This window comes from Eptesicus fuscus, chromosome 19 (genome assembly GCF_027574615.1).
Source record: "Eptesicus fuscus isolate TK198812 chromosome 19, DD_ASM_mEF_20220401, whole genome shotgun sequence".
Lineage (NCBI taxonomy): Eukaryota > Metazoa > Chordata > Mammalia > Chiroptera > Vespertilionidae > Eptesicus > Eptesicus fuscus.
Window position 1 is genome coordinate 47,196,215 of NC_072491.1, and position 17,320 is coordinate 47,213,534.

The 17,320-nt window shown below is 39.0% G+C and overlaps 1 protein-coding gene and 1 long non-coding RNA gene across 3 annotated transcripts; one reads left to right on the forward strand and one right to left on the reverse strand.

The window, feature by feature from the left end:
* The first annotated feature begins 239 nt into the window (after positions 1-239).
* Positions 240-15,736, forward strand: CLXN (calaxin). 2 transcript variants are annotated; one of them, XM_028147874.2, is made up of 6 exons: positions 240-397; positions 4,903-5,061; positions 5,948-6,052; positions 7,192-7,343; positions 7,617-7,721; positions 15,649-15,736. In XM_028147874.2, the coding sequence occupies exons 1-6, from the start codon at positions 340-342 to the stop codon at positions 15,667-15,669; spliced, it is 600 nt and encodes a 199-aa protein (XP_028003675.1). In that variant the 5' UTR covers positions 240-339; the 3' UTR covers positions 15,670-15,736. The 2 variants fall into 2 exon arrangements, with proteins under 2 accessions (XP_028003675.1, XP_008141489.1); XM_008143267.3 differs by lacking the exon at positions 15,649-15,736 and adding an exon at positions 12,218-12,316.
* On the reverse strand, positions 5,381-7,281 carry LOC129147205 (uncharacterized). Its single transcript, XR_008554547.1, has 2 exons — positions 7,149-7,281; positions 5,381-6,232 (listed from the first exon to the last, which is right to left on the reverse strand). It is a non-coding gene; the product is annotated as an uncharacterized LOC129147205 (long non-coding RNA).
* Positions 15,737-17,320: the final 1,584 nt, after the last annotated feature.

Below are 17,320 nucleotides of genomic sequence, written 5' to 3' on the forward strand. Positions count from 1 at the left end.
TCAATCAGAACACAGCCCGCAGTGTGTCCGGCCAGGACCCTCCAAGCGGGACTGCGCGCCCCAGCCCCAGCCCCAGCCCCAGGAGCGAATCAGCAGCTGGCCCAGCCGTTGCCATGGCCACGTTGTGTGTTAGCGCGGTGCACGCACACGGCGCGCGCCAGAGAACCAATCAGCGGCCGGCCAGGGCGTTGCCATGGCTACCTTGTGTGTTAGAGCACAGCAGGTGTGGGGCGATGGAGACCCAGGGCGCTTTTCCCCGGCTCAGACCCAGGCCCAGCGAGGTTCCCGGCAGCCGCATCCCTACACACCCGCCTCTGCCCGGTTTCCTGAGCGCGCGGCATGAACCGCAAGAAGTTGCAGAAGTTGACGGACACCTTAACTAAAAATTGCAAGCATTGTAAGTAAGAATCGAGTGCTGGATTAGCAGAGGCTCCTGGTCCAGGCCTCTTGCCCTACCCGGTGCCAAAATTTTCTGCCCAACCTGCTTTCTAACTCCAAGCCTGAGGGCTTTGGAGCCCCCTCCACCACATTAAAGAGAAGTCTGGAAGAGAATACATGGATGTGAGCTTTTTGGAGCAGGCTCCCATGCCAATCATCTTAAGGATCACTATCCAGGTGTCCAGGCACCTAGGCTTGCACTCCCACAAGTACACTTACATGCTCCTCAAGCGCTCTTCTTAATTTACCTTTACATTACAGAAACGTGATTTATATGCCCAGGAGACACACGTGGTTTTACACTCAGTCATAGGTGTAAAGTATGAAAAACCAGGGAGTTGAGAAAAGTATCACAAGTAACATACACCTGCATTCTAGCTTTCTAGAGCAAATAAAATGACAGGGTTCAATTCTAGATACTTACCAAGAGATCCGTAAGGGGGAATGGTTATCAACGACTGAACACCCTTAGGAAACAAACACATGTCAGAGCTAGAAGGAAAGTGGGTCCAAAGAGCTCACCAAGGCGAAACACAGGGTAAAGCATCTGTTCCCAACTCTAGACGTCCCCTTTCTCGTTGATGGTGGGGTTGCAGGGTACTTTGCAGGTGACAAGATGAGCGCTTATTAAAGGTATCTGCTCCAATTGCACATTCTAAAAGGTGTTCCTAGAATTTCATAGGTAACTTTAGAATTGTATTCAGGCTGAAAAACAGAACTGTACCTGGGCCAGGAAGATAAGGACATGGTTTAGGTGAAGACAATGTTGTCAAATGAGCAAGCTTATGAATTATATGCTGATCGCAAAACTACTGGCCACCTGAGGAAATAGAAAAAGACATCATCCCAAGACCACCCCCACTGTGCAAAGGAGGAACAAACATGTAGTTCTACGAGTAGAGATTACAGGATCTCATTTCTTTTAATTGTATGTGTATCTAATGCAATGAGTAGTAAGAAAGGCTCTCTTAGTGGAGTGGTGCTGTAAATGAAAATTAGAGTGTGTATAAGCATCTTAAACTTCTTAGAAAAATAGCCATCCTGTCATTTAAGGCATTATTATGGTTATTATAATCGGATGAGAGTTTGTTCTGTTGTTGTTTTTTCTTAAAATACTTCCATTTCTGGGAGAAGGCCACACCTTCTAAAACATCTGGTAAACACTTTGAGTAAAAAATGCAATAATTTCAATTTACAATGCTGAATTTAATTTACTCAGTGTTCAGTAAGTTTGCAAGTAGACATTCTGTGAATAATTAAGAGGTGAGTGTATTCAAAGATAAAGGAACACATGGCAAGAGAAACTCTTGCTTTTTTGTACTTACATAAACATTTTAAAGTGAGCCTGAAAAACCTTGATAATTACTAGTTAAATTCTATAGAAAGAGTTTCAAGTCATTGACATTATAATAATTTTAAATTCCTTTAGAGGACCTTTCACCTAAAGTTATATTTCCTTTCAGTTGGCAGATGATAATCCCACTAGGATTAAATGGATAAATTTTGTGGAATCAGAGAAGAAAGTATCTTCAGTGGTCATATAGTTAATCTGCGATTCTACAGATATGATCTGAAGAACAATCAAATCAATCCAAAAAAATGAAAGCCCATCCTTGAATTTTTCTTAATTGTATTTAGTATTGTATTCTAGAACTTAAGAAACATTTCAGCAAGGAAAGTTTTCTTATGGCTAATCTTGGATCCTTGGGTAATAAATTAAGCTAATATTCTATAATCTTCATTTCAGCCGAGATGGAAAAAATGAAACATAAAATGCTTAGCAAATGGGATGCTGTGTAGTCATTCTTTATGCAGTCTTTTCTTTCCCAACTAGCCAACAGCCTTTTTACTTAGAGAATTTTTTTAAATTGTGGCTAAATTTTACTATTTTAAGCATTTTAATTATACAGCTCTGTGTATTAAGTTTATTTAAATTGTTGCACAACTGTTACCACCATTAATCTCCAGAACATTTTCATCTTTCCCAACTGAAACTCTATACCCCTTATAGTATAACTCCCTCTATACCCATTATAGTATAACTCCCCATTTTCCCCTTCCCAAAACCCCTGACAACTGCCATTCTACTTTCTGTCTCTATTTATTTCACCACTCTAGATATATCATATAAGTGAAATCATACAGTATTTGTTCTTTTTTGTTTGGCTTATTTTACTCATCGTAATGTTTTCAAGTTTCATCCATGCTATAGCATGTGCCAAAATTTCCTTCCTTTATAAAACCAAATAATCATCCCTAGTATGCATTTACTATATTTTGTTTATCCATTCATTCACCAGTGGACACTTGATTGCTTCCACTTTTGGCTACTGTGAATAATGTTGCTATGAGCATTGGGGTACAATAATCATGTCAAACTAGCGGCCCGCGGGCCACATGTGGCCCAGAATGAATATTTTTTGCGGCCCAGCCAATGTAACGGTATGTAAGAAATGTTTTAATAAAAATTTCATAACTTAATTTTTACAATATCCTGTTATACATAATTATTAATAATGAACTACAATGTTCGCTAATGACTGATTATTGTAATCGTGTTGCATTCATTTCCCTTACGTGCCTGACACACAGGTGCACCATTTCTCTCCACTAATACTAGCAGTGAATATTTTAGCAGTGATTGCCATATCATTAGTCTTGGACTAACTTGTTTGGTGTGCACAACAGGAAATATTTCGCTTTGGAGAACAAGAAAAATAGGTTTATTTGCATTATGCTTAATAATTTGTGCAGTTATTCAGTGTCTGGTAAGTTAATGTTCAAGAAAAAATATTATTTTTATTAAAATGTTCCATTAATTTATGTTATCGATTACTCATTTCAGCCCTTTGTATTCAGCATGTCTCTATAGAAATAAACCTACTTTTCTGTGAAAATTGAAGCTTTTGTTTCTTGACTGCCCACATAAACTTAAACCTTGTTTATTTGGCCCATGTTAGCCTTTGAGTTTGACATGCTTGGTGTACAAGTATTTGAGCCCCTGCTCTCAGTTCTCTGGGTATATACCCAGAAGTGGAATCACTGGATTACACAGAATTTCTGTGTTTAATTTTTTGACAAACTGGTATACCATTTTCTACTGCAACTAACAGCTCTTTTAAAAATTATAATCATTATACTCTTGTCCATTATTTACTTTATTTACTAAATCATTTGTTTTTCAAGGTTTTTAATACCCCTCTCTCATTTTGGTATCCCAAACCAGAAATCATACCCAGGCCTGTCCTGACCTGTAGGATTAGATGTGATTTCTCCATTTCTATATCCTGTCTTCTTTTACATGCACGCAGTTTTTGTCCTTGTTTTTTAAAAAAATACTCTGTCTTGTTTTGAAATAAACTCATCTGCATCTTCTACCTATAATTCATATTTAAACTCACTTTTTTTGTTCTTAATGCTAGGCAATAACCCTTCCACTTAACATATCTGAAATGGGGATTGGAACACAGATAATTATCTCAGTCTTTAAGAACACCACCCTTTATACAATGATGTGTGTTGACAAATATGAATGTGTGTGTATCCTTTCAATAAAAATTGCCTTCATTCAAAGTACTGCTGAATAATTGCATGTTAATTTCATATCATCTGCAATAAGAGCTACAAGACTGCTAAAATATGCTTAAACACTTTTCTATTGGAAATGGGTGGTTTTTATTTCCAAAATCTCAATTATGAATTTACTAAGGCTAATATGAAATAAAAATTGTTTCCTGACTTTCAGGAGCCTGGTATCTATTTCCAGGGGAATGCTAAATTACAAGTCTCATGAGTGCCTATAATCAAAATGCGAGGAAAGTTAGCATTCTTAAACATTACCATACTTACTTTGAATCATATCTCTACTGCCTTTTAAAGTTTAGGATTGGACCTCACAATCATTATTCAGGTAACTTGACTGATACTATCTTCTTTTTTTCCTAAGTGTGACTGAACTTGCATCTGTTTGATATTGGAGGGAAGGCTTTTTCTCTCATTTTAGTGGAAAATCCTCTGTAGTAACCATCCTCTATTGACTTAAGGGTCATGAATCTCAAAACAGAACTGTCTTCTGCCCTGGCTGGGTAGCTCAGTTGGTTGGAGCATCCCCCTACCGCCCTATATACTACAAGGTTGGGGGTTGATTCCAGGTCAGGGCACTTACCACATACCTAGGTTGTAGTTGGATCCCTGGTGGGGATGTGTAGGGGAGGCAATTTCTCTCTCTCTCTCTCTCTCTCTCTCTCTCTCTCTCTCTCTCTCTCTCTCTCTCTCCCTATCTCTCTCTCTAAAATCTATAAAAACATAACCTCGGATAAGGATTAAAAAAATACCACAGGATTGCTGACAACTACATATTTGATGGCTTTAAAATGTTAGTCTATAAATTCATTAATGCAAAATTTAAGTTAGAAATTAAAGATTAAAACACATTCTTGTTATATCAACTTTATTTTTCCACAGTTAATAAATTTGAAGTGAATTGTCTTATAAAACTTTATTATAACTTGGTGGGAGATATAACAGAGCGACAAGGCGTGGTCAATGGACTGGATCGTAATGCATTTCGAAACATCTTGCATGTGACATTTGGAATGACAGATGACATGATTATGGACAGAGGTAAGGAGAAATACAAATCCAGCCATAACTGAAAAAAAAAAGTATGGAGTTGGACTTACTGTTTGTAAAAAGCTTGATGTTCTATATTCCCAATTTCACTCGAATATAGCATTGAAATCTTTATATTCAAGAAAAAGATCATAGAAGAGAGAAATGAGAGTGAGGGAGGCAGGAGATGGAAAAGGGGGGATAAATGGTGATGGAAAAAGACATGACTGGGGGTGTGAACACACAATACAATATATAGATAATGTATTACAGAATTATATATCTTCCACCCATATAATGTGTTAACCCATGTAACGCCAATAAATTAAAAAAAATTTTAAAGAAAAAGATCATAGGGATGGAAATAGTATCCACTCTATTTTGTGTATTTAAGAAGTGGACAGAGTCAGCTTGAATAATTAGGTTTCCCTTACCTTATAACAGAAAACCTAAAATATTTCTATTTTTACTTAGTAAATATAATAATAAGAAGAATAGTTTTAAGAGGACATTTAAGTTTCTTTACATCATTGAAAGTATTTCAATAAGAATTAAGATATAGTCCAGTCTACCATGTAATAAAGCATTACATGTGTTGAGTAACAAAAGTTCAAAATTATATATTTTATGTTAATACAGCAACATATTTAATATACCAACACAGTTACATGTTAATAATTAGTTATTAACATATTTAGATATTCAGAATTTACTTTGTTCCCACAAAATATGAGGAGAAAATGTGAAAGTTAGTTTCTTCCTTTGTCAAATGGGAATGTTGGACCATATGATCCTGAAGTTTTGATTAAATTTTAAAAGTGGGTAGTACCAATGTAGATACATTACTGAGATTAAAAATGCAGCACAAGTATTATATTGCCCTTCTTTTTCTTTTTAGTATTCCGAGGTTTTGATAAAGACAATGATGGTTGTGTAAGTGTATCAGAGTGGGTATATGGATTATCACTGTTTCTTCGAGGAACTTTGGAAGAAAAAATGAAATGTAAGATTTCAAGTTATTCTACTGGTTTGCACGTTATTACTAACATATCTAAAACATTTTAAATTGATTTCTTCCAACCCATCCAGTGAAGTAGGTTGTCTGTTGGTTGGTTGGTTGGTTGGTTGGTTGGTTGGTTTGAATTCCCATTAGCCTCTTTTATGGAGCAAATTCAAGTCAATGCTAAAGGTTGAAAAAAAATAATTACAAGGAAAATCAAGAGATTTTGAAGAGTAATTCATGTCTAGCAAGACTATATAGGCACATGTTATAGATGCTAATCATGCATATATACATTTACATTAAAGGTCTTAAGATTATGTTTTTGCATATTTAAGTACTTGAATTATAACCATAAAAGTAGGGGATATTGATTCTAGTGCTCTGATTCTTAGTAAATTCTTAATTTTGATGAACTCTGTTTAAGAATTATGTCAACATTAACATTTTTAAATAAAAATAAAATAATTAAATGTCAATTAGTTTTCCAAGAGTTTCAAGATGAAAAATTTCAACTTATTGCTTCTTTTTTATCTTAATTTTCTTTTTTTTTTAATTTATATTTATTGTTGAAAGTATTACAGATGTCCCTTGTTTTTCCCCCATTGACCTCCTCCACAATTGAATCCCCCCTCCCAGGCATTCACCACACTATGTCTGTGACCATGCATTATGCACATATGCATAATAATGCATGTAAGTTCTTTGGTTAATCACTTCCCCCGTCCCCCTTCCTCCTGCTTCCCTCTGAGGATCCTCAGTCTGTTACATGCTTTTATGTCTCTGGATCTATTTTGTTCATCAGTTCATTTTGTTCATTAGATTCCACATATAAGTGAGATCATGTGATACTTGTCTTTTTCTGACTGGCTTATTTCACTCAGCATAATACCTGGAGAATATTATGCCAACTTATTGTTTCTTGTCATGCTTTTCCATAGCTGATTGTAATGAAAAATTTTCTAAGGATTGTTGCATATATTCAACAAGTGAACATTAAGCATTTACTATGGAAATTAGATTGTGTTAAGACCTGTAGCATTGATAAGAACATCAATATAGACCTTGGTCTTGAAAACTTTATCAGAGCAAATGTTACCTTAAGGATAATATCTAATTCCTAATTGGCTATTTTTTAAAAGATTGCTTTGAAGTGTTTGATTTGAATGGTGATGGATTCATTTCAAAGGAGGAAATGTTCCACATGTTGAAGAACAGCCTTCTTAAACAGCCATCTGAAGAAGACCCTGATGAAGGAATCAAAGATTTGGTTGAAATAACACTTAAGAAAATGGTAAATATGTATAATTTAGAGTTTTATATTAAAATTTAAAGGCTAGTTGTGGGATAAAAATAATAATTCAAATGATAGTAACTATCAGTTTTCTGTTTGGTGAAATCAAACACTTGAATTGTGCTCTTTTTTTATAATATTGATAGTTCATTACAATTTAATTAGTCTCATTTCTCTAATACCTTTTTTCCATTAACACTTGACCATGAAAAGACAGTTGTATTTGCAATAAGTATTTTGCATGTTGACTAATATATGGCTGGTCACTCCTAGGATAATGACCATGATGGGAAACTGTCCTTCTCAGACTATGAACAAGCTGTGAGAGAAGAAACTCTTCTACTGGAAGCTTTTGGACCATGTCTACCTGATCCAAAGGTAAAGAAAGATATTGTTACACTGGCCAGGGGGTTGGAGCACCATTCAGTGCACTAAAAGGCTGCAGGTTTGATTCCCAGTCAGGGCTCATACCTGGATTATGGTCCCATCCTTGGTTGGAGCATGTGAAGGAGGCAACTGATCAATGTTTCTCTCTCTCTCTCTCTCTCTCTCTCTCTCTCTCTCTCTCTCTCTCTCTCTCATCTCCCTTCCTCTCTATAAAATCAATAAAACACATCCTAGGGTAGGTATTTTAAAAAGGAAGAAAGATATTATTTTTTACTGAACAGTGACCAAAATATAATGTAGGATCAACAATCCAAGTCTTGGTTTGGTGAGTGATGGATCAAACAAATAACCTTCACCCACAGAGAATAGCTTTTAAATAGAGAAAGCCCACTGAAGAAGAACCTGATGGGTTATTTTATAGTACTGTTGTGGCCCAATGCTATTGTTTGTTTACTAGTTAACTCATTCATTTATATAGAAACAATTATTGAAGCTTAATGTGGACCAGAAGCACATATGAAAGGCTTAATTGAAGTGCTCAAGGGTTAATATTTTTTAGGGGGAACATCAACATTAAAATAATTACTCAACAGTGTGATAAGTATTATTATAATAATAGCTAATGACTTATACAGGTTTTATCTATGCCAGCCACTATTATAAGCACTGTGGTCCACATCACCTCATTTAATTCCCTTATCAACCCTATGAAGTAGGTAGTATTATTATTCTCATTTTACAGATGAGGAAACTGAGGCTTGAAGAGTTTAGCCCACTTGTCCAAGTTCAAGCAATAATTATGGAGTACCCTGGTTCTAGAGTCCATAGAGATATGCATAGAATATTGTGGTGGTCATGAAGAGCACATCAAAACCAGATGTATCAAATGACTGGTAAATGGCTGGTGGGACAAGGAAGGCTAGGTTTCAAGGACACAATAGTCAGCTAGGTCAAAATGGGGACGAATAATGAATAATCTGAGCAAAGGGAAGGCATGACACGCACAAGAGTGAGAAATGAATCTGTATTTGAAGAGTATTTGGTGTGGTATGAAACTGGCGATGAGTGATGATGCTGGAGATGCATAGAAGGGCCAATCCCAAGGGAGCTTGGAGTTTGGATTTTGTCTTGAGTGCATGAGGATTCATTGGAAAATTTTAAGCAGGTAGAATTATTTGGTAATATTACAATACTAGTAGCACTATGCATGAATCCATGCACCAGTAGCTCTCTGCCACCCTCCTGTATCTCTCCATCTGTTGCCCCGCCCTCCTGTAGCTCCCCCTGTCCCCATAGCTTGCTGCCCTGCCCCCTCCTGTAGCTCTCCAGTGCCCGCTTGTAGATCGCTGCCCCACCCTCCTGCAGATCCATGATCTGGTTGTTATGCGGTTGGTTGTTACACCTTATGGCGGAACAGATAATTAGCATATTCCTCTCTTATTATATATGACTAGAGGCCCAGTGCACAAAATTCATGCATGGGGGGGTGTGTCCCTCAGCCCAACTTGCACCCTCTCCAATATGGGACCCCTCGAGGGATGTATGACTGCCCGTTTAGGCCTGATCCCAGTAGAATCAGGCCTAAACAGGCAGTCGGACATCCCTCTCACAATCCAGGACTGCTGGCTCCAAACTGCTCGCCGGCCTGCCTTCCTGATTGCCCCTAACCGCTTCTGCCTGCCAGCCTGGTCACCCCCTAACCACTCCCCTGCCAGCCTGATTGATGCCTAACTGCCCTCCCTGCAGGCCTGGTCACCACTAACTGCCCTCCCCTGCAGGCCTGGTCCCCCTCAACTGCTCTCTCCTGCAGGCCTGGGTCCCTGCCAACTGCCCTTCCCTGCAGGCTCAGTCACCCCCAACTTCCCTCCTCTGCTGGCCTGGTCACCCCTAACTGCCCTCCCCTGCAAGCTTGATCACCCCCAACTGCCCTCCCTTGCAGGCCTAGTCCCTCCCAACTGCCCTCCCCTGCTGGCCTGATCGCCCACAACTGCCCTTCTTTGCAGGCCTGGTCCCTCCCAACTGCCCTCCGCTGCTGGACATCTTGTGGCGGCCATCTTGTGTCCACATGGGGGCAACCATCTTGTGTGTTGGAGTGATGATCAATTTGCATATTACTCTTTTATTAGATAGGATAGAGGCCTGGTGCACGGGTGGGGGCCAGCTGGTTTGCCCTGAAGGGTGTCCCGGATCAGGGTGAGGGTTTCCTTGGGGTGTGGGGTGGGCTGGGCAAGGGACCTGTGGTGGTTTGCAGGCCGGCCATGCCCCCCGGTGACCCAAGCAGAGGCCCTGGTATCTGGGATTTATTTATCTTCTATAATTGAAACTTTGTAGCCATGAGCAGAGGCCAAGGCAGGCCAGGGCTGCGTAAGCTTGGCTTCCTCCATCGCCGGGGGCAACTCAAGCCTCCTGTTCTCTCCAGCTCCGTGGCTGCCGCCATTTTTGTTGGGATTTATTTATCTTCTATAATTGAAACTTTGTAGCCTTGAGTGGAGGTGTGGGCTAGCCAGGGTGTGTGGAAAGCTTGGCTTCCTCCATTACTAGGGAAACCCAAGCCTCCTACTGGTTCCGTGGCTGCAGCCATCTTGGTTGGGTTAATTTGCATACTCACTCCTGATTGGCTGGTGGGCGTAGCTTGTGGGTATAGCAGAGTGATGGTTAATTTGCATATTACTCTTTTATTCGATAGGATACCTTCCCCCAGTATCTAGTCTGTATCTCCAGCTGCCTACTCAACATGTCCAATAGATAATCTCAATAAATTCTTGGTTTTTCCCCCCAAATTTGCCCCTCCCCATCTTCTCTGTCTCAATAAATGACACCCCATACATTCAGTTGATCAATCAGAAACCTAGGAGTCATCTTTTTCTCCAATAGCACCTTTAGCTGTTCCTTCAAAATGTATCCTTGAATATAACTTCTTTTCCATAGGTCTGTTGACCACAAACTTAAGTCAAGTTGCAAGCATCTGCCCCTAGATCATTAGCCTTCTTGCTTTCACTGTTGTTCCCATACTGACTGTTGTTCACAATGTCCAGTATATTTAAAAACACAAATGCTATCATGCTGCTCCCTTGCTCAAAACCCCTCAGTGGGTTCTGAAGTCTTATACAGTTGCCCCTTTATCTCTCTCCAACCACCTCTCCCATTCTCCCTCAATCTCTCTTACCCCTGGACCTCTCCCAGCTACCTCGCTATTCCTCCCTAGTTCCTTTTCCAGGTACTATAGCCTCTGTCTAGCACATCCTTTCCACAGACCTTCACGTGCCTCAGACTGTCATCTCATTCAGTCTCTATTCAAGTGCTATTTCCTAATTATACTCAAATACTATTGACCATCTTAACTACTCCCCCCTTCCTTTATCCTGTAATCTTACTTCTTTTTACTTTATAGTTCTTATCGTTACATAGACTATATGTACTCAAATACTTACTGTGTTTGTCACCATATAGATATAAGCTTCCTGAGGATGGGAACTTGGTCTTGTTTCTACCATATTGCCCCATATACTGTGTATAGCACATGTTAGGTACCATGTTCAGTGGATGGATGGATGGCTGAATGGCTAGATCTCAGAAGTGCCTGATGGAAAGTTTTGGGTCTATCTAGCCCCTTATATCTTCTCAAGAACTACTTCTTCATTAAGCTTTATTTTTACCTTATATCTTCAGCCTCTTCCCTCACTATTAAAACTTTCTTATCAGGATTTAAACAGGTCTAAACCTGTCCCATTTGAAAAAGAAAAGAATAGAAAAAAGAGGTAGAAAGTAAGGAGGAAGGGGGGAAAGAAAAGAGCAAAAGAAAGAGGAAGGAAGCAAGCAAGCAAGAAGGAAAGAAAGAAAAAGAGAGATCTTACCTTAATTACACAACTACTTTTATTTTCTGTCCAATGGCTTTCTTTTTCACAGTCAAGTGTCTTGAAAGAATTGTCCATATTTTCAACTACACTACCATTACTTCTTTCTCTCCACACTTGAAACTGCTCTTGCTGAGGTCATCATACCATTCCTATTAATAAATCCCAAGCATTCAGCTTTTGGGTTTTTGTCTTACTGGACAACCTTCCTTCCCTATGCCCAACTGTTGGGCCAGCTCCTCTTGCTCTAGGAAGTATCTCTGCTACCTGCCACAGACTGGCTGTGCCATAATTAGTCCCCCTGGCCTCCCAGAGTCTACCATGTGCTTACTTTATTGCAGCCTTCACTTCAGTGAATTAAGCTCATCAGTTTCTGCCTGGTTTCTGCCACTACACTGCAGGCTCCTGAAGATCTGGGTCATGTAGTCTTGCTCCTCTTCTAGCCCCACACTAAGTATTGTACTTGGAATATAGTCTGTACTGTCACCATCTGTAAGTGAACAGAAAATTCATGACCATCACAAGTTCTTGATGTTGTTATCTTGTGTCTCCTCAAAGGAGACATACGGAATATCTTGTTTTGTTCTGCCTTTTTTGGAAGTCTGTACTAATTTTAGCACTTTTATTTTACAGAGCCAAATGGAATTTGAAGCCCATGTATTCAAAGATCCAAATGAATTCATTGATATGTGAATAACTAAATGTCTGTGTTGTCTCAAATGAGTATAAAAAAGGAGGTGTATATGTATTGTATATATTTTTTCTACTTAGAAAGATGATATTGAATTGTGTGTTTGGGTGGGGAATGGTGTTCACTTACATATATCATTCAACTTTGGTGTAAGAACCAAGTAAAAGGGATGTAAGACAAAGTTTCTTATTAGATGTTGTTGGGTTTGGCTTTAACATTGCTAGAGGTATTTTATACCTTGACATATGTTGAAGCACATAACTATCGGAAAAGTTTGTATTAATGAAATGAATAGTGAAATTATATAATCTTGAATTATATAAGGCAATTATTAAGGCAAATATTCTTCATGTCAGAAAAATGCTAGATATAATAAAATTAAAAATCATAGAAACTACTGAATGTTTTTGGAGCAGTAAATAATTAAGATGGTATCAAAAGACCCTGGCATTTAACATTTAAATACCGTTCTGCTAGGCATTGAGGGAGATTTAGAGAGATGAAAGAAACGTGTAGCGTGTTTTAATATGATCCTTATTATTGTTTGAGGCTTTGTCATTCAACCTGACTAAATTGTAAGTATCTGAGGGCTGGGGGGTCTCATCATACCCATCTTTATATCTGTCATAACAGTTGGTACAGTCCTCTGCACAGAATGGGCTCTCAATAAAGACTGTGGGTTGAAAAGTACAAAGTACAACAAGATAAATCCAAACTCCTGGCAAGCAGAGGAAGAGGAAAGTGCTGTTTCTTGAGTTTAATGAATGATGCATGAGCACAGCTTTCAGTTTATTTCTGGAGTCATCCCAGTTGCCCCCTTCCCCTGCCATTGCATTCAGTTGGCAAGCCTGTTCTGGCTCCCTCCGTTTCCTACATCAGCTCTACTCTGTCCCCGTCACTGCCTTGGAAGCCCCTTGTGTACTCCCTTATAAAGGGACCTGATTTCCCCCTCTGCCCCCCACCATCCAGCAGGGCATTGGATGGAAGCATGTAAAGATGGGCCTACTTATGCTTTTTGAGTTACTGTCTATCTCTTTAGTAAACATGCGCAAGCAGCTAATATATCTTCTGTCAATATGGAAATATTTAGAAGCTTCTTGGATATTAAATACCTTTTACTATAGAAGGTAAAGCAAAAGAGTACATTGTATTAAAAAATGGACAGTTATAAGTAAGTGGAATAAGCAATTCCAAGAAATAAAGGCATTTTACTGTCCAAGTATTTTCTTAAAATTTTAGATTGTTATTTAGATGAACTTTGACACAATTTTTCTATCTTGAGTATGTATAAATAATGCAATACACAATGCTTTTAATTTTGTAATTGTATTTTTCTGATTACAAAGTAATAGAGATTAACTGAAGAATACTTCAGAAGTTTAGGAAATTCAACAAATAAAATTAAATTATTCATTAGTATTCTGGGATAGATTCTTTCGGGTCCTCTTAAGGCACCCTGTATATTTTTAGGTGACCATGCTGAAATGCTCTTTTGTAAGCTGCGGGTTTTGTGCACCACTATCTCATGAACCTTTCCTTAGGTCACTAGATGTTTGCCTACGGCCTCACTGGTAATGGCTGCCTGGTGTCCCATCACTACAGACTCACTAAACCACTTCCCGGCCACTGGCATGTGTTTGTTCACACATTTTTGCTATTATAAATAGTTTCTGAAATGAACTATTCTTATAGACAAATCTTCTCACATGCATTTTTGGTTACTTACTTGGGGTAAGATTGTAAATAGAGGAATGTTGAGTTAGAGGCCAGTATAATCTTGAGATTTGTAGCACATGTTACCAGATTACCCTCCAGAAAGGCCTGCTGTGCCCGATGCATGAGAGGCCAATTCCTTTCCATATGGTGCACTTTCTTTGAACTTCTTTGCTAATGTCATGGACCATAATTGGCCATGATTTTAATGTATCATTTAAAGAACTAATCTTACACATCTGTACCTAAACTTTTTATTGTAGTTTGATTAAAAAATCAATTTCCAAGTGAATAACCCTGTTTTATTACATGATATTATTTAAAACTATATATATATATATTTATTTTTATATCTAAATAATTTAAGTGAAACCTAAGATGATGTCAGTACTTGACCATAAGATCTCATAGGCTCTATTCACAGGCTTTCCTGTATATTATAGCCACACCCCTTGGCTGTTCCTCATCATCATCTGCCCAAATCATTTCCTTCTGCTAGTATATCTAGATTTCTGGATCCTCTTAATTTCACTACTGTAGAACGCATAAGTGATTTTAACACTGAAATTTTACTCAACTTAATGGCAGGGTCACCTGAGAACAGAGTACCTTTGAGGAAGAGATTTCTTCCCTCTTACTCTGAGCTCTGCTGCCCCTTGCCTCCTGCTGCCAGGCTTGTCCTGAGTCCTGGTCCCTCGAGGTACAGCCAGTGTTTCTCAGCCCTGTGCTTATCTGCCTTCAGGGCTGCTCCTTAGGATGATGGATGAACAAGTGTCATTTGGAAGACTGAGTGTAACCTTCCTCTCACTGACTTCTCAGCGCTTTGGCTTCCCCGTCTCCGCCCAGTGCTCTGCAAAGAGGAGCAGAAAGCGGGCCAGGCCCATTTGGGAGAGCAGAGCATTGCCCTGCAAGCAGCTGGGAGAGATTCTGTTTGGGAAACTATCAAGTACTTTTTTAAAAAAAATGACAGGATTTTAAAACTGCCACTGCATTCTGGTAGTCCTGCATTCTTAACCTGTAAATATCTTTGGGTACAAGATTGCACTTGTAAGAAGCCAAACCAGCAATTGCTTGCATTATAAAGTCATCCAAGACATTCACTAAGTTCCTACTTTGTGCTAAGCCATGAGGGTCAAAATATTCTAGGTCAGTTGCTCTACCCTCACCTTGTTCATATTATATGATAAGACTCTATGCTGTGTGACAGTTCTGTCATCTCTTACCACTGTTTAGATCACTGTGACAGTCCCTCTCCTGCCTTCTTCTCCCCTGCTGCCCCAAAAAAGTTATATAATTTTTAGTTAAAGGATATTATTAAAGGGAATTAAATATACTGTGAAACTAAAAAGACAGTAATGTCTGTAAGAGGTTTCTCTGAGCTGCTCCTTAGGTTGTCCATTTTATCGAACTGGGTCCATTTCCTCACAGAATCAGCCTCTAATTCCCCCATAGTCATCCAGAACTGATGATTAATTCTCACCAAGTATGGCAAAGAAAGGGTGGGAATTGCATTTGACGTGGAGAGACTATGAAAGATACACAATAAAATAAAACTTTAATCCATGTATGTGTTAATTACAGTTCATCAAATTGTCAGGGTTGGTTGGTAATAGTTCAAAAAGAGGTAGAAGTAAAATATTTATCTTTTCTGATATTGCAGCCACCCTTTCTGTTAGAGTAAAGCAAACGATCTCTTGAAGTATTTCCAGCCTCAGTTACCATTGAAGGAGGAGCCACCTGGATACAGCCACGCCAATCAAAGCCTCCTTCTCATGAGATGTATCTGAAGGAAACTTGCTCAGTTTCACAGGGAGAGCAAAAAAGAAAGGAAGTCTAACAGTAGAATATTCTATGTGAAGCAAAATATGCTTCTACATTTGAAATGTCTTTATCAGAGTGCCATTACCTTATGCGGTAGTTAATTGCTCACAGTTCCATCACTGGTAATTTGTGGCTTTCTGTGTACCTCATGCCTCCTACCTAATCTGTCAAGAATATATTTCTTCCTCTAAGACACACATCCTCTTGTTTATTTTCATCTTCTCCTGCCTGGTCATCCCACACTGCCTCTATTATGTGGCCCAACCAGACTCACAGAGGGCTCCCTGGGTGAGAAGTTTGTCAACTTAAAGGGCCTTGAATAAATTGTGTGAAACACAGTCTGTCTTTCCTTAACTCGAGTTGCTTCTTACTATCTCCTATCCCCATCTCTAAAGTCTTTGTGTGGCCCAAGGGACTCCACAGCTTAAAGCCAGGCAACAGGGAGCCTAAAGAGGGAGAATGGCATGCACTTCAGCAGAGGACTTACAAGTTCTCTCTGCAAGTGACATCTAGAGTTTGAGTCACTATCTCCTGGTAGAAGGAGTTAGCCCCACAGCACAGGCCATTCCAGAAGATTAATTAAAACCATTTGGTCAAGTGTTCCTTAATGAATCCTTCAGATATAGCAGTAGAATCAGAAAGTAGAATAAAACAATCCCCATAATCCCTACAATAAATTACACAACAATTCAATGAACACCTTTGTTCCCGGATTATGCTAAATATTATATTCATTATTTCACTCATTTATCACAACTATCCTAAGAGGTAAACATAAATATTACTTAACAGTTCCATCCTACAGATTGAGAAAACTGGAGTTTAGGAAAATTAAGAGACTTCCTCAATGTCCCACACTGGTAAAGAGCAAAGCCAAGAGAGACCTCACCTAGTTCTAATGTTAGACACCTTTTTCTATAGCAATATTTATTCTTCTTGCCATGCATACCCCCAGAGGCTTGGAGTAATTTAAAGCTCCAGGCTCCTGACGAATCTTCAAATTGCACCTTCAAGACTACCTGGCAGTGCTATGTAATTTATACGTATGTGAGTGAGATCATTGACAACTCTCTTCCGGGCACTTTTGTCATCTGAAACACCTTGGAATTTTGGAATTTTTTTTTCTTTACTTGAAGTGTCCAGTTTGGAAGTAAACGCATCCATGTTTGGTACCAATATCAATCTGAAACTTAGGCTGGAACCTTGCCTTGCCAAGAGTCCAGATGTTTGTGAATAGTAGCCAGACTGTCAGACTCTATGACGCTAAGGTCAGCACAGGGACAAAAGTGTGTCAACCAACCACAGAAGCTGAGGTCACTGCTGGTTTATGAGGAGAATGGCATAAGTCATTCAGGAAGGAGTGAAAAGGGCTGGACTCCTCATAAAAAAGGACAAGGGGTGTTTGGGCATCTGGGAGTATCAGAGAAAGACTTCTATCTGAACAAGAAGAAGATGCCAATGAGAAGAAGCCATGTGATCAAGCAGCAAACACAAGAAATGATTGCATGGCA

Coding starts and splice junctions, on each gene's coding strand:
- CLXN (XM_008143267.3), top strand. CDS start 340: ATGAACCGCAAGAAGTTGCAGAAGTTGACGGACACCTTAACTAAAAAT. Junction 6,053..7,191: donor TTTGGAAGAAAAAATGAAAT/GTAAGATTTCAA, acceptor ATTTTTTAAAAG/ATTGCTTTGAAGTGTTTGAT. Junction 7,722..12,217: donor CATGTCTACCTGATCCAAAG/GTAAAGAAAGAT, acceptor TTTATTTTACAG/AGCCAAATGGAATTTGAAGC.